Source organism: Brassica oleracea, chromosome C7 (genome assembly GCF_000695525.1).
Source record: "Brassica oleracea var. oleracea cultivar TO1000 chromosome C7, BOL, whole genome shotgun sequence".
Lineage (NCBI taxonomy): Eukaryota > Viridiplantae > Streptophyta > Magnoliopsida > Brassicales > Brassicaceae > Brassica > Brassica oleracea.
The window spans coordinates 28,294,459-28,316,317 of NC_027754.1; the positions used below are offsets into that span (position 1 = coordinate 28,294,459).

The following is a 21,859-nucleotide window of genomic DNA, read 5'->3' on the forward strand; positions in this document are numbered from 1 at the left end:
GTCTTAGTTTATGATGCACCAATTTTTTTTTTATATTTAGTTTGGTGTTTATCATGTATTTCAGTTTTATATTATTTATTTAATTGTGTTTCATCTAAAATATTAATAAAAGAAGAAAAAAATATGTTTTTAGTATATTTATTATTTTAAATTGATTGAATACAAATAATAATATAAAAACTTTAAAGTTAAGTTGGTAATATTATCTCTTATAGTTTCTTTAAATAAAAACTAAAAACAAATTAAAGTTAAAGGGTACCAATCTATAATTAAAAAGTGTATCTTTGAAAAATGAAAAAGTGAATAGTATTTCTTCAAAGAGGTAACACCGGACATAACTCCACAGATGAATCAACGATTATTGAGGATAGCGACAGAGGATGAGGTCAGAGAAGCTCTGTTTATGATGCATCCAAAGAAGGCATCAGGACCGGATGGCATGACAACTCTTTTTTTTTTCAACACTCATGGCATATTATTAAGAGAGATTTGGTGGAGATGGTGAATGATTTTTTGGTTTATGGAGAAATGGATTCAAGGTTAAATATTACTAATATATGTATGATTCCAAAGATAGAGAGACCTACAAGGATGCCGGAGTTGCGACCTATCAGTTTATGTAATGTAGAGTATAAAATTATTTCGAAGGTTTTGTGTCAACATTTGAAGTTGTTGCTATCCTCTCTCGTATCAGAAACGCAATCGGCATTTGTGGCAGGACGGCTGATTTCTGATAATATTCTTATAGCACATGAAATATTTCATGGATTACGGACTAATGAGGCGTGTAAAGGAAAGTATATGACAGTCAAAACGGATATGAGTAAGGCCTACGATAGGGTTGAATGGGAGTTTATTAAGGCATTACTACAGAAAATGAGGTTTCATGATCATTGGATTAAACTAATGGTGGAGTGTATATCATCGGTTCAATATCGGGTCCTTTTAAATGGCCAACCTTGGGGCCTCATTGTGCCACAAAGGGGTTTATGTCAAGCAGATCCTTTATCTCCCTATTTATTTATTATGTGCACCGAGGCTTTGATAGCAAATATTAAGAAGACGGAGAGGGAGAAACAATTAACAGGAATAAAGGTGGCCAGAGCATGCCCTTCAATATCACATTTGTTTTTTGCGAACGATAGTCTCTTTTTTTTAAAGCTCAAAAGGAAGAGTGTCACACCATTCTCAGGATTTCAAAGGAATATGAGATAGCTTCTGGTCAACTAATAAACTTTGATAAGTCTTCAATTCGATTTGGGCACAAGATCGAAGAATCTGTCAGACATGAGCTAAGAGATATTTTGGGCATACAGAATTTGGGAGGGATGGGAACTTAACTAGGCCTGCCAGAAAGTCTTGGGGGTTCTAAGATACAAGTTTTTGTCTTCGTACAGGATCGACTAAATAATAGGGTCAATGGCTGGACTTTTAAGTTCTTTACGAAAGGAGGAAAGGAAGTGATCATCAAATCAGTGATTACGGCTTTGCCAAATCATGTGATGTCTTGCTATCGTTTACCTAAGGCTACTGCAAAAATACTGACGAGTGCGGTAGCACAATTTTGGTAGAGCCCTGGCGGTAATACAAGAGGAATACATTGGAAATCATGGGATAAAGTATGTATTAGTAAGGACGATGGAGGTTTAGGGTTTAAAGATATCATTGATTTCAACACAGCGATGCTTGGCAAACAATTATGGCAGCTGATAGATAAGTCAAATACTTTATTTTCTCGAGTTTTTAAAGGTCGGTATTACCGGAATGCATCACCCCTGGATCCGATTCGTTCATATTCTCCGTCATATCATATTCTCCGTCATATGGCTAGCGGAGTATTGTATCTGCTAGATCTCTGCTAAGAAAATGACTAATCAAAAGGGTGGGAACAAGATTCTCTATATCCGTATGGAATGATCCTTGGCTCCCATCCACACGCCCGAGACCAGCTTATAAAAATCAACACAATCTTTACCCAGACCTTACAGTGGATTCTCTTATTGATCCTCATTTGCGAAGATGGAATTCACTGGCGCTTCGGGCTTTGGTGGATCCACAGGATGTGAAATTGATAGAAAGTATACCACTGAGTAGAACTCGAATGGCAGATTAAGAAGGATGACATTTCACAAATAATGGAAAATATACGGTTAAATCTGGATATCAGGTTGAAAGGATATACCCAGATAAGGAAAAACCACCATTAGTGTTTGGACCCACGGTGGATATTTTGAAGGCATATTGTTGGAAAATACGGTGTCCACCGAAAATTAAGCATTTTCTATGGCAATTGGTGACAGGATGCATTGCAGTTAAGAAGAATTTGCATATGCGGGGGATACCCGGAGATATCTGTTGTGCAAGATGTGGAGCTGAGGAAAAATCAATCAACCATGTTTTTTTTTTAATATCCTCCTGCACTTCAGGTATGGGCTCTTTCAAATTCCAACAAATCCAGTTATGTTTCCAATAAGCTCTTTCTTTGTGAACATGGATCATCTCTTTTGGAGAGTTGTTCCACAAATGGGGGATCATCAGTTTGCATGGATACTATGGTACATCTGGAAAGGAAGAAATAATAAAGTTTTTAGTAATCTGGATGTGGATCTTCTGGATTTAAGCTGGCAGAAACGGAATCAAAACTCTGGGCTGAGGCACAAATATTGAATGACCAAAAGAAGACTCCACAGGTAGAGGCTACGATTCTTCCGTCAATTCCATGAATATGGTGTTTTACGGATGGTTCCTGTAAAGATAATGATATATTTTCAGGTCAAGGATGGTACAGTACCTTAGAAGGATTTGAGGGCTTGATGGGGGCAAGGAATGTCCGGGCTTCCCTCTCTCCTTTTCATGCAGAGATGGAAGCGTTACTATGGGCAATGTAATGCATGAAAAACTTACGACAATTTCAGGTTACGTTTGCAACGGATTGTTCTCAATTGGTGAAGATGGTTTCAGAACCAGAAGAATGGCCAATGTTTGCAAGTTATTTGGAAGATATAAACAGTCTGAAAGAGAGTTTTTTCCGAGCAGAGATTATCTATGTACCAAGAACGCAGAACAAGAAGGCGGATAGCTTAACCCGTAGTGCTAGGAAGGAAGCGTCTTTTGTAGTTCACATGGATCAAGATCTCTCAGTGTGGTTCACATAGTCAATATGAGCCTGTAAAGTTGATGACAAAAAAAAGAATAGTATTTGAAGAAATACTAATAGTGTTCAATTCTTAAAAAAATGAAGAAATAAAGAAAAAATTGAAGTAGCAATGGGACAAAAAGTGAAGCAAGAAGTATAAAATATATTGGAGATGCTTTTAACGTTACCATGGCTTATTAGAGTATGATTAACCCTGGTCTCTTAGTCGAGGTTCTTAACTTATGATTTGATATTTTTTTATTTATTTACTTTTTTACACTTTTCACCTAAGAGACGACTTTTATATCTCTTATTTAAGAGACGGTTCTTAGTTTTTTTTAGTTAAAATCTAAGAAAAATTAAGAACCGTCTCTTACCCGAAACTAAGAACTCCAGTAAAGAGACTGTCATTAATCATTGGTCATAAAGTGAGCGTCTGTAAATAAAGTAGTAGGGGGAATATTCCCAATCTACCAAAATGACAACTGACAAGGTACATTTGTATAGAATATAACCAAACCTCTGTTACCGTCAACCGAAGTCATTCTTTTGTACTTTATTACACTAGCTAGGCCACTGGCTGTCATTACCTTCAGACTACATTTTTTAGCAAAAAAAAAAAGAACTTCGGACTACATTTCCATAATTGGCCAGTGATAATCGTATCTCTCTAGTCGTCCATTTTGCCTACCGCTATGGAAAATTATATTGGTTGGTCCTACAAAGAGGGAACTCGATCAGGTAATGCAAGTTTATGTATAATGTATAATGTATACATTTAGGATGTTCTAAAATGTGTACAAAGATTATAAGACATACAAAAATATTTGAAGACTTCATTTACTTATAAAACTTAGAAATGTGTTACCAAAAATGGTAGAGATCTGTTACAGTCATTCATTGATATCGCACCAAAAGCACCTTAGGCCTTCTTGCTCGATAGCACTTAAAACATAGTGAACATTGTCACTTTTTCTCTTCATTATTTGATGTCTTTCTGATACTAACTGCATCAAAAGCCCGACTGGTTCAAACGCAACGGTTGCGATTGCGGTGCAGATTTCAAATTATTATTAAGCATTTTGTATAACTGTCACAACGTTTGAAAATTGTTGCGTTTGCGAGAGTTATTGCATCGTTTAATAATAAATTACCAATATTAACATTATAATATTATAAAAACATAAAACATACTATTGTAATAAAATATAATAATTATCAATATAATATGATTAATAATAATATTATGTTTATTTATTTATTTTTAATTAGTTGAAAGTTATAATTTTAATTAAATTTTTTTTGAAGATTTATATTAAGAATTTTAAAAGAATATTTTGTTTCATTTTATATATGTGTATATCTTTATATATGTATGTATATTAATTTTTTTAAAAAATTAATGAATAGTTAGTTTAAAATTTGTATAAAACAAATTATGATATCGTTTGTGAATTTAAATTAATATATAAAATATGTATATGTTTTTTTATTTATAATATTTCCATTTTAAAATTTTAATTTTAAAATTTTAAAATATTTTTGAAATAAAATTATATTTATTTATCCATCCGCCACCGCAAACGCTAACTGGAACCAGCTTTTGATTTTAAAAGGTTTGAAACAGTTTGAAGTGATTTGTACCAGTTTGTATGATTATTTCAAACTGCTGTCAACCGCTACCAACTGCAAAAGCTGAGTTTGCGGATGGTAGTGGGGAAACCAGTCATGCTATAAATGTCTTGTTTCATGTAGTTCTTTATTAAGTCACTTTTCATATTCATGACTAGTAGACTAGCTTGGTTTTTTTAAATATTCACTTATCTCCACTTTCCATAACTAGGATAGAATCAAGAGTTAAGATTAAAGTAAATAGTAGCAATTTTTTTAAGTAAAAAAAAGCCCTGAGAGAAAAAAGAGAAAAAGTAGTCGCTGATCCTTCGGTTCCGATGGCTTACACAACATTCGAGCCGGATCTCTAGTTTTCTTTTGTAGTTTGATCTGTCTTTCCCTCTTTTCATCATCAGCTCCTCCTGTCCTCTTATCAGATTTGGATTTTTAGGGTTTTGATTTACTTTAGATTTCTAGATCTGAAGTTGTCGATCTCTTAGAATCCGGTCCAGATGTTGTTGTTTTGGGTTAACCTTGTCTGATTGCTTCAGCTTGGTTTGTGTTTCATCATTTATTCCATCTGATGTTTGTTAGTTGACAGAGAAAGTGAATATGAGGCGTCTTTGGTGGTTTTTACTGTTTGTCTTCTGTATGGGTTCAACAACGGTGTAAGTGGAGGTATGATGGTGGTGTGGCTGTGTGTGGTAAGCAAAACATGCCTATTGTTCTTCAGAAGTTTCAAGTATTTCTTGTCACCTCTCTATCTCTCAGTCTTAAAGGAGTCCTTCTCGCGACCTTTTAATAAGTTTGTTCCGGTTGTTCGTCTGATTCGCTCGTCCCTCGGTGGTTTCTGGTGAAGCAGTATATGGAGGTTGGGGTTTTAGGCCTTCCGATGAAGGTTTCGCTGGAGGAGGGGGCTTTAGTTTCTGGTGCTGGTCTCTTCTCTTTGTGGAGTTTCGTGTTAGGCGTTTTGGTTCTGGCTTGGTACCGTGAACGGTGGGTTCAGGTATGTTTGGTCTTGTGTGTGTTGTGTTGGCCACCTATTCACTTACTCTTTCTTGTGCTTGGTTGGTTCTTGTCAAGAGTTCCGGCAGTTCTAGGATTGTTTGACTTACTGCTATTTTCCTTCTCAAAGATTGTCTACGGATTCTGATGTATGAATGTAAGGTTTAATTAAGTGATTGCTTTGGTTGTTGTATGTGTTGTCTTCTGTTTGGGCTTAGGATTCTTTTGTATGGGCTAATTTCCAGGGATGGTAATATGTATCTGCCGGCTGTTGAATTTCAACTCGTATGTTTTAAGTTTCATCAATCAGATGGGAAAAAAAAAGAGGATATAATCAAGAGTTCTTGTTAGGTAATTAAAGGTTCAGATATAACCTTGGTTCCCGTTTAAATTCTAGATTTCTGTTCCAGCTCTGCACAACTTCAATTCAAACCTCTTTGGGAAAGTCATGCTTTAACAAATTCCACCGTTGCCGGCAATGAAAATTTTCTATTTTTATACTAGTTCTTTTTTGTTAAAGAACTTTATATCTTAATAGTTGTATGACAACTTCTTAGTTTTTGTTTCCAAAAATATTCAAAGTGACTCTTTGGCACTTCTTAAGGAACAAATAAATTTATTAGAAGCTGAAAATATGTTTTGGTCCGATTAGAGTAGCCGCTGGGCCACCTGCCTGTTCCGACTACTCGTGGTTTTCATTTTCACTTTCTCCTTCTTTATGATATAAAAGTGATTACTTGCACTAAAAACTTCGTTGTCCTACGCATAGTGACGTGTAGTAATATTTAAAAAATATTGAAAAATATGACTTGGATACTTTTTTAACTCATTTAAAGGTAAAAGTTGTACACAATATATGGTATTTGCTGATTAAAAAAACATTAAATCTATTAATTTGATACAAACAAAACCAAAACGACATACTACATCGTCATACACATTAGTTGTATAACGTCCAATTAAAATGATAAGCCTAACAAACAAGATTATAAGGCTTTATAAGCCAATACATATATAAGTTTGAACAAAAGAAAGCCAATATGAATGAGTTGGTAATTGCTTGCGCTTAAGTGTGAACAAGTCTAGATCGGTATATTTACTTTGTTTTCTTTTCTTCTGTAGAACACTTCAGACAAGTTACGTCTTAATCACTTTATCGGTCTCCCATAGTTTTGTAAAAAATAAAAGCCGCATTCTAAAAACTTTTCTAATCCCAACAAAAATCTATTTATTATTCAATGTTCTACCAACTTTGTTCTATATATATTCAGGACTCCATAACCATTCAACACTCTACCAACCTTATATCTCTGGTCACTCTCTTAATCATTCACAAATCACTTTTGAAGCTTTCACACCACTATTTCTTTCTCGGAAAATCCTCTCTTGATTTTTAAGAATTTTCGGTTAATATTTTTTTTTGTCATAGAAGACAAATTTCTCATTTCCCTTATTCGGACAATGTTCTTGTCATACAGAGAATGCCATCGACTTGAGTTGCAATCTCTCCTAAACAACAAAACGAGCGTTGAGAAGCGTTTCTATTTCTGGATTTTTCAAATATTAACAGTTGTAGCTTCGTGATCGTGACTTCAATTGTAATATCTCTTTCTGAATTTTAAATACTCACGCGTGGGTCAAGATTTTAGCCGTTTCTTGTGTACAAAGTCACTTAGTGTCAGGGTTATTGCAAATGGGAAGTTCAAGTTTACCTCCAGGATTCCGGTTCCATCCTACTGATGAAGAACTCATCGACTATTACTTGAAAAGAAAAGTGGAAGGCCTCGAAATCGAGCTTGAAGTCATCCCCGTTATTGATCTTTATAAATTTGATCCGTGGGAGTTACCAGGTAATAATTAACTTCAATATCAAATTAATTTATTTTCACTCTTTTTCTCGAATTATTTAATTAACAAAAAATATGATTTTTGTTACTTTTTAGACAAATCTTTTCTCCCAAACCGGGACATGGAATGGTTCTTCTTCTGTTCAAGGGACAAAAAATATCCTAATGGTTTGCGTACAAACCGAGGAACAAAGGCGGGTTACTGGAAAGCAACCGGAAAAGACCGGAAAATTACATGTCGTTCATCTTCTACAGTCGGTCATAGAAAAACCCTAGTTTTCTATAAAGGTCGTGCTCCGTTAGGCGATAGAACCAGTTGGCTCATGCATGAATATCGACTATGCGATGATGAGAGTTCATCACAAGGTTCACAATATTTCAAGGTAAGAGGGCCTTTACATTTTGATCAAACCCTAAAATGCTTTATTAATTTTGTTTTAATTTTTTATGAAATAAAATTAAGAATGCAATGCGTTATTACAGGGAGCTTTTGTGTTATGCCGTGTGGCTAAGAAGAATGAGAACAAGAGTAACTCAAAAATTCAAAGAAACCTAAGTGAACAAACACTTGGATCAGGAGAAAGTTCGGGTTATTCAAGTCGTGTGACTTCACCTAGTCGTGATGGAACGGTGCCGTTTCACTCATTTGTCAATCCAGACTCTTCCAACATTTGGATTTCACCTGATTTCATTCTTGATTCTTCAAAAGTACGTATATTTTTTCTAAATTCTAATAACTAAATCAGATAAGGGTTTTACTTATCTAATACCGGTTTGACTTTTTTTTGTAGGACTATCCTCAAATCCAAGATGTTGCACCTTACTTTCAAGACTTTGATTTTCCAGTTTTCGGTAATCAAGACGTTGATGTTCCAGCGAGTACCTTGAATGCAAATGTAGATCAGAGCATAGACGAATCTATGCAAACTGGTTACTGGACAAATAGTTGGTATGATCAAACCGGTTTATTTGATTAATCCGACTTCTCCTTGCTAGACGGACTTTCGTTGAGGTCGGTCTCTCGTTTAAGACAAAAACAACTTTTATCGTTCGAGTCATCCAAATTTTAGCACTGGTCTATATCGATTGTTTAATTATTCTGTTTTATTACAATTAATATTATGGATTTGCTATATATATTAATATTATAGGTACGTATTTGAAGAAGTATGTTGTTTTCTCTGTGGAATTTCTTTTTCTTCAGTAGGACTGTGTATTATTGTCGTCTTATGTATGCAACGATCTCTCAGTGTTACGATGATGATTAGTTGGACCACACACTATATAAAGAACAATTTTTCTTGACGTCACTAACCTTTCAAACTTTTATGGAGGTGATAAGTAGATAATAATGATTATGCGTTATAACCTTTTTTATAAACAAGAATGATGGGGGACCATATATATATTGATAAATATGACAGTTTAACCTACTTTTTTTTTGAAACAAAACATTTTAACCTATATATAATGTGATATTATCCAATAAATGAAAATAATAATGTGACTTTAACCCAAATAGTATGATTTCAGGTATATATAACAACTTGGGTCCATAGCTCAGTGGTAGAGCAATTGACTGCAGATCAATAGGTCACCGGTTCGAACCCGGTTGGGCCCTATCTTTTCTTTTTTCTTTTCTGTTAATTATGCTTTATGAAGTATGACTTCACTTGCCAGAAATAACATCCGAAATATAGCAAAAGATCTTTTTTTTTTTACAAGTGAACTCCAAGGTGTCTCCAGTTTTACCTTATTTGTCTCTCAAAATCCCACACACCGCATAAAGTTTTAGTAGCGAACCCTTGAAAATCACCACCTCATGTTACAAATTCCGAAAATAAACATTCTCAAAAAGAGAATCGGATCACATCCAAAACTAAACCAAAAACGTCACATTTCGACTGGTCCGATTTTAATATATCTAAACATAAATTATTATCCGTAGTCGCTATAGCTCACTTAAATGAAAAGAGTCTTTAAGATCATCTGTTCGAGTACTTAGCCATAGGAAAGAGATTATAGACTTGGTCCAAACCAAAACATGTCATAACCTTCCTTTCACTCCACGCCAACCACTAGATCCGCCGGATTCTCGACTACCTCCACATCCGTCCGATCAACAACGTTACCATCGTACTCCTTGAAGCACGCGACCGTTCCCAGCTCCTCCACTTCCTCAATCACATTATCAAGCCTAGCAACCATTTCCACAAGAAGCGACGCAAAGGCAGCAAACGGTAACGCCTCCGAGAATTCAAGACTCGTCATCACCACTATCCTGCTCAGTTGTTTCATCAGTATACGTCGCTCTCCGGTCGCCGCCGTCGATCTCCGTTCCAACGTATCAGCCCTCAGTCTTGAAAACGAACTTGCACCGTCTTGTCCAAAACGTGATCCTCTTTCGCCGCGTGGGGTTCCAGTGTTTTGATGCAAAGCGCCACTGTTTGGTCCAAAACGCGATCTGCTTTCGCCGCGTGGCGTCCCAGTGTTTTGAACTGGAACGTCACCGTTTTGCCCAAGATGTGATCCAGTCTCGTTTTGATGCGAAGCGCTACCGTTTGGTCCGAAACGTGATTTGTTTCCACCGCGTGGCGTTCCAGTGTTTTGCCCAAGAGGTGATCCAGTCTCGTTTTGATGCGATATGTCGTCATTTGCGTCTTTATTTATGTGTTGCGTAACCGGAACGTTTTGGTTATGTCTACCGCTATTGCCGTTTTGGGAAACGTTGTCGTCGGAGCCGAAGAAGAGCTTAGGTTGTGATTTGATGGCGGAGTTGAGATCTTGTAATGCCACTTGGAGACTCTCTGAGAGAATCTCCGGCGAACAACGTCGTCGGTTTTGAATGCTTGCGGCGAGTTCCGTCAAAACTTTGCAGATTTCTCCGGCTAATCTAACGCATGGATCCTTAAAGAGTACACGTATAGAACTAGGAGTCTTCAAAAGTAACAAACATACAATTATTTACATCAGAGTTAACTAAGTTGATAGAAAAAAAAAACAATTAGCTTAATTATGTAACTGAAAATTTACTAACTTGCTGTTAACATAAAAAGTGTACTGTACAAACAAGTATTGGATGAAAACTTAGTATTTCTACAATGAATATATAGACAATAGTAATATTTTACAAAAAGAATTCACATATTCCTCTAATATCAATCACAAAGTTAAAATGGACCAAAACATGTTTCAATTCATTTTATTTACCAACAACATTCTTAGCTTTTCTTAGTTTTTTTTTTTTTGCTATGAATCCTACAAGACTGCTCTATAGTCTATACATATTAGTATACACGATTTTAAAATTTGAATTTACCTGAATTTCGGTTTTCAAGCAACCATGAAGAGCGACAACAGTGTAACCAAACTGACGAAGAACAGCTCCAACTTTAACATAATGTTGCCATGGGAATCTATGACAATGTCTTGTATGTCTTGGCTCCCAACTTGCATACATTGCCTGTCCATATACACATTCTCATGTAATTCAACACTTCTTGGATAATTTTGTTTGTTTGTTTGAGTTCTGAAGTAAATGTTCGGTTTAATTGACTTACAAGTGCTTCATCGGTGGATTTAGAATCTAAAACTGTCTTATAACCATCATAGATCATATCTTCTGATGAATCTGATGTCTCCTTGTCTTTTTCCTCCTCTCCAAAGTACTCTTTCACACATGCTAAGAGAAATAACACATAATCAAATAAATAAATGAAAAATATAATAAAAATATCACTTCCCAAAAGAAAAATCACAATTAACATTCTGAAATACACAAAGGATTGAATCTAACAAAATTTTCTTATTCACAATCAAATGTCTATTTCTTGATAAAGTTTATTGTCCAAAATCAAAACTTATTTTTATGTTCCTATCTATCAGTAACGTACCTTCGATGGAAAAAGAGAGGCCTTGAAGCTTAGCAACGGTACTCTTATGGAGGTCCTCACCGGACCATATAGGAAAAAACAAAAGGGTCATGCAGAGGCAAACACCAACACCAATGGCTATAGTATAGAATCTCTCGTGTGCAATCTTAATCACAGCATCAACTCTATAACTTGACACTGTTATTAGATTAAACGTCAAGAGAAATATAAGCATGCCATAATCGTAGTTCTTTTTTATGTACGGGATAAATCTTAGATACGTTATCGCCGCTCCTGCAACATAAAGAAAACATGTAAATTAATACATGATTGTTGAAAAAAACTTGTGGTTGCATATGTTGTATACGTTTTTGAGATCATTAATTGTGAAGTTTAAAAAAATACATACCAATGATAAAAACTGAAGCACTGATGAAAACTGCTCGGAAGATTTTGCCAGAATCTTTAGCGACAAATTCAATGAAAAATGCCAAAGAACCTGCAATTAGTGTCCCTAATCCTCTATTAAGCCCCTTACACAAGGTTGCACCTGAGTTAAAATTAAACACCATTTAGATCATTAAGAACATATATGAGCTTACACAACATATTAATATACTGATCACTAGGCAAACTATCTTTGTCCATGCATTGAAACTTTTTGAAATTTTTGAAGAAAAATGCTATAGTTACCGGCAGAGAACTCAAGAACGACCACAACAGTCAAGACTGCCCACATTGCATTACTTCCAATGCCTTTGAAAAGAGGTTCTAGGAGATACAGTAAGGAGACAAGTGTCAAAGAAACTCCTACTTTTAAAGCATGTTTCACTCTTCTTGGATCGTCTTTCCCAACTTTCCATATATCTTTTAGAATCTTCTTTGGAAGTTCTTGAATCTTTCTAGTTGCCTTTTTAGAACCTTCTTCTTCCATCTCCATGCCCCTTTCATGAACCTTGTTGGACATTTATTTTTTTCTTGTTTTTTGATTTTTTTGTAAGTGAGAAATGATGGATATGCAAGAGTTTCTGGTGTTGGGACACTCTCTATATATAATTCAATGCATATACAAAAACAATACATGTGTCTTTATTGCCTATGTATAATTATTTATTTTTAGAGATATTTATTTGTTGCGTGAATGAAATGATGGTCTGTTTTTATATGGCATGGTATTAATGTAGTTGGATGTTATGTTGTTGTACAAACTTTATTTATAAGAAAATGTTCTTATACTATTTTATTATATTTTTATTCAAATATAGTCTTGATTATTTGATGGAAAATCGTATATTGTTATGTTCAAATAACAAAAATGGAAAATCTTACATTGCTATCTTACTATATGTTTTGAACTGTATAAAATTTACAACCTAAAAATTAAGTTGAGTTTTAAAACATTTTCTTGTCCAGGTATAAGTGAAGAGAGATTTGGAATGATTGGTTTCACATGACTTGCAACAATTAGACAAGCTTTAATTGGTGACAGTTTATTTGAATGAAAAAAAGAATAAAATGAATAATGAAATTTCAGCTGAGGAAATAAATAAACATAAATATATGAATTTTAGTTCAATACGTTCCTCATTAATATTGGAAGAGGAATTTTTGCTTTATAATTTTTTTCATTCATTAAGAAATTAGAGGAATAGTGTAGGATCCACATATCTCTAATTTGACAAAACATTTAACATAAATGGCATAAAATTTGAAGAATAGAAATTTCACCATTATTTTCCTCTAAAAGTGTGGTTACCATATTGAAGCCACGTATTTTCATTTTCCCTTTAATACAGGGGAAAAGTCAATATATACTAAATCTAAAATTAGTGGCCGTTCACTAAAAATGGATGGACGTTCCATATTGAACTTTGTATATTAAAACTAAAAGGTCCCAATTATTTTTGGATTCACCATTTATATGCATGCATGTGGCACCCAATTCATTCAAAATAATCTTAACAATATTTTAAGAAAAAATAGTGTTAATTTATATCGCCTATGGCTCTGTATGCAGATCTAAATCAGATCTTAGTTTGCTAGATTAACAGATAGTTTTTTCTCAAAAAGAAAAATTAAGAGATCTTAGTCTGGAAGTAGGCTAGATACTTTCTTTAAATCGTCTTTTTCATATGAACTTTCTTTACACTGTGATAATGTTTAAGTCATCATAAACTATACACTAAAAGTGATTACAATTATAATTTATAAGACAAATGAGTAGCGTCTTTAAAATTCGTTGTTGTTTTAACCTAACTCATTGAAAAGCTTAATTAATATTATACACAAGTGAAAATGAATTTGATTACATGAGTGAGAATTTGTTATCAACACGATTAAGACCTATAGTTTGTCGTGTTAGGGTGAAATAGTAGTATTTGTCCACAACCTGGTGACAGCAGAAGACGGAAAAGGAATAATATATTATCTAAATAAGTAGTTAAATTGATCTACCTATGACTCATGGACGTAATAATCATACAATTACTAGTAAATAGGTAATCATCCAACAATTTAATAAGTATGTATTTAATGACGGCGATAAGACAACCAATATATAAATTATGAACACTAATGATATGATTTACTCACTAAATATCTGATCTATTAAAACAGAAGTACTAATATAAATTAACTCTTACTATTTTAAATTATTTACAATCATATGCCATCCAAATAATAAATTTACTTACATTTTAGTATTATTGTCCTTTACAATTTAATTAATGCATTTTCCTAAAATGAAGTCCAACAAATTATGTATTACTTATTTAAAAAAACATTTCCTATAATCTAGCTAAACAATAAATTATACTTAATCGATGTCAAAAATGTAACAAGATTTTATTATTATGGGTTGGTTATCTTTTTTTTTGGTATATTAACTATGTCGAAAACAACATAAAAGTGTTATAAAAATACATAATATAAAATAAAAAATTGTAAATAATATATTGAATTATTTGATCGTATAAACCAAATATAAAAACAGATAACAATTTTATTTTACATTTAATTTTTGATCCATAAAAAAATACATTTGCACGAACACACGGATTATATTTTAAATATATGGTTTTAATAGTTGACAGGTCAAAAAATAAAATAAAATTATTCATTATAAATTGTACAATTATTGTGTTTAAAAATATATTAAATAATTATTTAATATATATATAAAATTTAAAAATATATATTACCATTTATATAAGATAAATATATTTTTTGCAAAAAAAAAGACGAATATCCGCGTGGATCAAGCTCTAGTTTAAGTTTTCTTTTCGAAGTCCTCGGCCTTAAACTACTTAGATTTGATCACATAGGTACTGATGTTAGCAATCGACAATATTACAACAATACGGGAGTGATTGGTTGAGGCTGTAGGAGCTATGCACAACTTTTTTAATTTGTACATCTATTTTTCAAAGCAATCATGCTTTTATTTTAAAAACAGAATCTAAAGCCAAAACATTATAAAAGAAAATATAATTGCTTTAGAAAGCAATTTCTCCAGAGATATTGGGGGTGATTGGTAGCTATTGTAGGTGCTGTCCACATCACTATTTATTTCTACAGCACCAAATTCAGAGCAATCAAGCTTTAATTTTTTTTTTAAACCACAACTCTTGAAATAACCTATAGCAGTACAAGTGCTCTGCAGAACCAAATATTCAAAGCAATTGTTTAGTGCTTTTCATAAAATTCTACAGCAATAAAATCTAAACCCACAGCAAAAAAATCTATAGATTTTTTTCTACAGCAATATTTTTAAAGGTACATCCATTACCAATCGGACCCATTATACAGTGCTCTGGAAAATTTCTATAGCAAAATAAATTAAAGTTAAAGCTAAAAATCTAGAGCATAAATCTTAGAGCAAACAAATAGAAAGTCACAGCCTCTACCAATCACCCCCTATATGAAAGTTTTTCATGCCGTTAGGCAAATTAATTTAATTATTGATACTAGATCTCGATCCGCGCAACCATTCGAGTTTTTGTTTTTATTTATTTTTATATAAATATTTTGTTTTCAATTCTAAATTGGTATATATTATAATATATATGTGTCTATCAATTTTTAAAACATAATAAGTTTACTGTATATTTTTTTCATTGAATAGATTGTTTCAAACTTTCATATGTATCTGTATTTTCTTATATATATATATATATTTTCGGATTATTATTTCATTATTAAAGTTGTAACTATATATATAAAGATTAGTAAAATATTTTTTTATTATCATATTCAAAGATACTATAACATTTCACAAATATATAAAGTTCTTAAAAAATTAAACTTTTCGCTTCATAGATTTATATTATTGAGTAAATAATTAAAAATTTAGTTTTTGTTTAAATTTTAAAATAAACTATATAGTTTAAAATTTCTTTTCATTGGTTTAAGGTAGTAAAGATTAATCATTGTTAGATAATATGATTTTTGTTATTTAAAAAAAAATCTTTATAATTTTAAAATTAATATCGATAAATATTTATAGCATATAAAGGTATAGTATTAAATTATATCTATTTAATTTATACTATCTATAAATCTAATGAATCATCTATTGTTTAAATCTAATTATTGATAGTCCAATAAAAATTTCTGGAGGCCCAAAATTTAAATGATAAGATTAGATATTAAATGTAACATGACTTTCTAGGAATAGGTTTATTAGATCCATTTTTTTAAAAATCACGCATGAATCAAGATTGTGATTTCTGTTTTAATATATAAGATGTTTGTGTTGCATCTAAGTAAGTCCAAAATAAATAATATCATTCTCTATTAACAAAAGTGGACCTTGTTTATTACATAACGATACCAACTTCGACACGTTCCATATATATAAAATTTTATTTTCCAGAACTGTACAAAGTTTTCCAAAATTGTTTTCTTTCAACGCCGGAATCTCGAGACAGATTTGTGACATAAAAAGTATATTCTTCAAGTGTGTTTTTTCTTTGCTTAACAAAAATTTAAGTTTTGCTGCCCGTGTGATTCAAGAGTTAATAAACGTATAACTTTCAAGCTTAATAGTATTGTTTGAGTTTTCTAATAGATCAGAAGCATATGCATACCAAAAGCTTAGTAGTTGAGCTGAATTCGTAGACGTGTTTGCTCCGATACGCTCGGTGAATAGGTGGACGCGAATAATTATAGTTTAATTTATATTCTTTTGTTTTATAAAAACGTTAAATTATATTCATCCCAAAAAAACCTTGTTATATAAAATGCATCTCTATTTCTGAAATTGTTTCTGATTTAAAGTTTAACGACCCAATAATAAAAAAGCCGCTTGGTCATCTTGTGAAGAACCACATCTCCATTGCATCTGCATATCTTCCTCGTGGTAACCTCATGAAAGATGATATTCTGTTCTGAATATGCTTATCAATGAAAAGTGTTAGTCGAGATGCTAGCTGAGGAGGCTCTCCATGTCCCCTACAGTTTCTTTCTCTTCATATGGTGTATTCTGAAACATATAGTGTGTTAGAAAGAATCGAGTGCTATATATCCAGAGTTTTATCCAAAATCCTTTCTAAGATGAGTTGCCATTCATGGGTATAAATGCTTCCTAGAAGATTGATTGTTAATGGCTTCCAAACTGCCGCCGTAAACGTACACCTAAAGAACAATTGGTCTCTTGTTTCAATAGATGCGCTACAAAATACGTGTAGCATCCGCCTGCGAGTTCCATTGCAGCAGCCTATCACCTGTTGACAATCGATTTTGAATAGCTATATAAGAGATAATAGAGTACTTTGGAGTTGTCATTGACAACCAAATACCCTTCGCCCAATGTTTCATTTGGCTTATCTTTCGGTCAAATTCCTGGTTTATTTAGTACTGAAGTAGGGCTTGAAAACTCCTAATGTACCTTTCCAGAGTCGGATATCTTCGTGATGCATTAAACCAATGTATTGCATGTTTTTGATCTCACTGTCTATTAAGTTGAAACGTCTCAAGTCTGTGCCTCTTCTGCCTGTAGGACTGTACCACAATCTCCACCGAAGCGTTGAGGTTGATGCCAAGAGACAGACATCCTCTTGGTTTCGATCAATTTTCCCAGGGGGGACCATACATCGAACCAGAAGGAGGTGGAGGAACCGGTAAACCGATCTGTAACTTAGTAAGAGTTTCCGCGAGAGGACGTAACTTCAATAATTTCTTCCACATACAGAATCCTTTCACTTACACTCCACAACGAACCTTTGCGAATTAAATATCTTTCAATCCATTTGACCCATAAGACAGTGCGAGAACTTAGAATCCTCCATATGAGCTTTAGCTTTAGAAAACAAACAGTATTTGCTTCAGTCAAGGATTTCAATCCTCGACCACCCTCATTTATCGGTTTACATACTTCAGACCAAGCGAACTTTGCCTTTCTTGGATTCAACTCCGGCCCCGACCAAAGAAACTCTGAGCATAAGTTATCAATCTCCTTCACACATTGGCGAGGTATCCCGAAAGCTGACATCCAGAAGTTTTTTATACTGTGAATAACCGAACCAATTAACTGTAGTCGACCAGCAAACAAAAGCTGTCTCGTAGTCCAAGAGGTTAATCGTTTTCGAATTCACTCCAACATAGGAGTATAATTATTCATTGTCATTCTTTTTGTCATCAATGGGAGTCCTAAATACCGATCTGGGAGCAGATCAGAATCGAAGGGGAAATGTTCCAGGATATCCACTTTATCACATTCTTGAACTCCATAAAAATATAAAGTCGACTTCTCAAGACCTATGTTTTGACCCGAGCCTGCTGCGAACTTTTTAAAATTTTGAAGAATTCCCTCAATTGAGCTATTCTTTCCATCCGAAAAAAACTAGCAAATCATCAACGAAACATATATGGGTCAAATTGAGACCTTGACAGTAGGGATGATACCCTAGGTTCTTGTTCATAGCTGCTATGTCCATCATTTTGGTCAGGACCTTCATACAGATAACAAAGAAGCAAAGAGAGAGAAAGCAACCTTTCCTAAGCCCCCGTTCACTTCCAAAGTAGCCATCCAATTCACCATTAGCTTGTACTGAGAAAGACGACAGTTCAATACACTTTTTGATCCAAACCACCAACTTATCCGGCACTCCAATGGCAGTAAGTAAAGAGAGAAGGAAAGACCCCTGAACCGAGTCGTAAGCCTTTGAAATATCAATCTTAACCGCACATCGGGAAGAAACACTGCTCTTATGATAGCATTTAACTGATTCTGACGCCATGAGAACATTTTCCATGAGGAGCTGGTCCTTGAAAAAGCTAGATTGGTTTGAGGATATAAATTTTGGGAGAAGTTTCTTCAGTCTATTTGTCAATATCTTCGAGATAATCTTGTACAAGACGTTACAACAGGATATAGGTCTATAATCTTTCATCTGTCTTGCTTCCTCCTTCATGGGGATGAGAGATAGAATCGTTGAGTTAATACTTTTCGGAATAAACCCTTTCCCAATCACCGACCATGTTGACTTGAAGAATTCACATGTGAACCCATCTGGCCCGGTGATTTGTCTCGAGGCATAGCATATAAAACCTTTTTGATTTCTTCGCATGCGACCCCATATGTTAATAGTTCTTTGTCATGCTCTTCACAGTCAAACTGTAAAAGGTCTCACAGGTCAGACACTGACATGCCCTTGAAATCCACTGGCTAATGGGTCATGAACGTGCTAAAATGATCATCATCAGCACTTTTAATTTCCTCATGAGATGTAGTGATTGTGCCATCAGCTCTTTCTATCTCCCGAATAGAGTTTCAAACCTCTCTGATTTTTAGTGCTTGATAGAACTGCTTATTATTCTCACTCCCCACACTCAACCAATGTATTTTAGCTTTTTGGGACATAATTTTTTCTTAATTCCATCTTTCCATAGCCCTCGATTCCTCATCCATAGCAGTCTGCGACGGGTGAAGCAAAGTATTAGTTTGGCACTCGCATAATCTGTCAAAAGTTTCCTTAGTTTTATTGGTAACATCCCCAATCTGTCAAAACCTTTAGTTAGTTTTTTTGTGAACCGGTGTAAAGCAAAACTGGAAAGAAATAGATGCTCTGTATCATTCCAGAAAATTTCCACAGTAGGAAGGAACCCTGCTGTTTTTACTAGGGCGTTTATGAATTTAAATGGTCGGCGAGGTTTCATCTGATCACTAAGAATCTTGATCATACACCTCATGTGATCTGAGCAGCCTCCTACCACAAGTACACAATAAGATTGTGGTTTGTGGATCTTCCACCATTGCCTTCATCTTCAAGTATTCATCACATAATTTATATGAACATAAAATTTATCTTTTTCTTATAGAAATTTTATATTGTTTGGAAAATTTTACGTCTGGAGAGTGAAATTTTCTTGAATTTTCCAGGAATATTTTGTTACAGAAGATAAACTATCTTAGAAATTGCGTCAAAATCATGCAAAGCTTTGTTTGAGGCTACTTATCACGCTTTCAAACAATGGATGTTGCAACTCCAAGATGGCACAACTAATCTTTTTGTACTCCAAAGCTATCGTCGAGGCATGTCAACATTCCACATAGAGTCACGGTTTAAATTTGATATCTGAAACTTGTTTATGCAAAATCGTTTTTCTTCCATCTTCAGTTTTCGTTACACATTCAACAAATTTCGTTTAAATTAAATGGTCTTTCTTGGTCACTTGAAATGTCTTATGCAACAGAGTCGTTTGAATTATATAGGCCTTGAAAATTCAGTTCAACAAATTGGAGTATGAGAGTTAGACAAATAATAGCAAAGCTGGGTTTTAGCATGTAATGCTCAAGAGTTTTGTTTAGCTCGTTTAGAAGCACTTCTGCATTGGTTAGTTACAAGACTAAAGGACATTTTCAATTAATTAATAACATGTACATTTGTTGTCAAAACATAAACTTAACAATTTGTTAACTCATAATTTTTGTAAGGTCTTTTGTGCAAATAACATATATTTCTCTCTGAATATTTTTTTTGTAAAAACCAATTACGCTCGAACTCATCAGAATCTCAAATAATATTTGATTCTTTTTTTTATCGAAGGATAAAAAATTTGTTTCATAAAATTGTAATATTTTATTAATTTATAGAGTTATTAATTTACAAATTTCTTTTTTAGATTTTCTTCTATTTTTTTATAAAATAAAAATAGTTGATTTACCGTATATTCATAAATTAAATTTTAAAGATTAAACTTTCATATTTTTTTATTATATTATTTAGTGTATATCTTTCACAGAGTTTAAATGTGGTTTAAAATATAATTCTGCTAAATATTATCAAAATATATTGAATTGTTAAAAAAATAGTGATAATTTCATTGTGTATATAAAGCAAACAATATTATTAAAAAAAGTAAAAGCACACTCCATCCTAGGCCTGGACATTCGGGTCTTCGGGTCGGGTTCGGGTCGGGTCGTTGCGGGTCCAGGTCCTTCGGGTCTAAGAGTTTAGGACCCGATAGGATAATTTGAAATTCTCGGTTCGGGTCTTCTCGAGTCCAGGTCGGGTCTTCTCGGGTCCAGGTCGGGTCTTCTCGGGTCCAGGTCGGGTCGGATCTTAGATAGTTGGACCCAATAGGGTAATTAGAGTTTGTCGATTCGGATACGGTTCGGTTACGGATTGGGTTCGGTTCGGGTCATGTCGGGTCCAACCCAAAAAATACCTAAAACACACAGAAAATACATGAAAATATTTAAATACTCGAAAAATATGAGAAATTTTATCTAAACTCTGATCCAAGGACATGAAAAATATCTTTAATTTTATCTGATTATCCCAATTATATTTTTGAAAATCTAAATTTTTATCCGAAACCCAAAACCATACCCAAAAACTAAAATTTGAAACTTAAAAAATACCCATAATACCAAAAATAAACTAAAACACTCATATATACCTAACATATACTAGAAGTTTCGGGTTTTCGGGTACCCCACTCGGGTCTCGGGTTCGGATCGGGTCCAAGACCCGCGGGTCCATCACAACAAGACCCAATAGGGTAAAAAGATCGGGTCGGGATTTCGAGTCGGTTTCGGGTCGGATCCTCGGGTCCGGGTAAAATGCCCAGGCCTACTCCATCCATTTCAAAATAATCTATGTATTAGAATTTTCACACATATTAATAAAACACATTAATTTTGATTATAAGTGCATTATCCTTTTGTTATTAACTATTTTATACAAATTTTAACCAATAAAAGTTGAACAAATACAATTTTTTTTTCAAAATTCACAATTTACTACTATTATAATATTACCTAATGAAAAATACATTAAAATATAGAAATGTATCTTTTGAAACAATATTTTTCTAAAACATGGACATTTTGAAACAGATGGAGTGATATTTAGCTAAATGGTTATGTACACACAGCACTCGTC

The 21,859-nt window shown here is 33.6% G+C and overlaps 2 protein-coding genes and 1 non-coding gene across 5 annotated transcripts; 2 read left to right on the forward strand and 1 right to left on the reverse strand.

The window, feature by feature from the left end:
- Window positions 1–7,196: 7,196 nt before the first annotated feature.
- LOC106305112 (NAC domain-containing protein 86-like) lies at window positions 7,197–8,800 on the forward strand. Its single transcript, XM_013741487.1, has 4 exons — window positions 7,197–7,602; window positions 7,696–7,982; window positions 8,083–8,307; window positions 8,391–8,800. Exons 1-4 carry the CDS (start codon window positions 7,446–7,448, stop codon window positions 8,574–8,576), a joined length of 855 nt encoding a protein of 284 aa, XP_013596941.1. The 5' UTR covers window positions 7,197–7,445; the 3' UTR covers window positions 8,577–8,800.
- A 348-nt stretch (window positions 8,801–9,148) lies between these two features.
- On the forward strand, window positions 9,149–9,220 carry TRNAC-GCA. The gene has a single exon. It is a non-coding gene; the product is annotated as a tRNA-Cys (tRNA).
- Window positions 9,221–9,660: 440 nt separating this feature from the next.
- LOC106305262 (aluminum-activated malate transporter 14-like) lies at window positions 9,661–12,438 on the reverse strand. Of its 3 annotated transcripts, none has more exons than XM_013741645.1 (7): window positions 12,165–12,438; window positions 11,881–11,970; window positions 11,493–11,765; window positions 11,160–11,281; window positions 10,919–11,062; window positions 10,158–10,536; window positions 9,661–9,980 (listed from the first exon to the last, which is right to left on the reverse strand). In XM_013741645.1, the coding sequence occupies exons 1-7, from the start codon at window positions 12,436–12,438 to the stop codon at window positions 9,661–9,663; spliced, it is 1,602 nt and encodes a 533-aa protein (XP_013597099.1). The 3 variants fall into 3 exon arrangements, with proteins under 3 accessions (XP_013597099.1, XP_013597098.1, XP_013597100.1); XM_013741644.1 differs by having other exon boundaries at window positions 11,881–12,021; XM_013741646.1 differs by lacking the exon at window positions 11,881–11,970.
- Between the last annotated feature and the right edge of the window lie 9,421 nt (window positions 12,439–21,859).

What these genes read in the sequence shown, in the direction of transcription:
- LOC106305112 (XM_013741487.1), top strand. Translation starts at nt 7,446, where the DNA reads ATGGGAAGTTCAAGTTTACCTCCAGGATTCCGGTTCCATCCTACTGAT. An exon ending in TGATCCGTGGGAGTTACCAG is followed by an intron (nt 7,603 to 7,695) that starts GTAATAATTAAC and finishes GTTACTTTTTAG; the next exon opens with ACAAATCTTTTCTCCCAAAC. An exon ending in AAGGTTCACAATATTTCAAG is followed by an intron (nt 7,983 to 8,082) that starts GTAAGAGGGCCT and finishes GCGTTATTACAG; the next exon opens with GGAGCTTTTGTGTTATGCCG.
- LOC106305262 (XM_013741644.1), bottom strand. Translation starts at nt 12,438, where the DNA reads ATGTCCAACAAGGTTCATGAAAGGGGCATGGAGATGGAAGAAGAAGGT. An exon ending in TGCTTCAGTTTTTATCATTG is followed by an intron (nt 11,766 to 11,880) that starts GTATGTATTTTT and finishes TTTATGTTGCAG; the next exon opens with GAGCGGCGATAACGTATCTA. An exon ending in GCTTGAAAACCGAAATTCAG is followed by an intron (nt 10,537 to 10,918) that starts GTAAATTCAAAT and finishes TTACTTTTGAAG; the next exon opens with ACTCCTAGTTCTATACGTGT.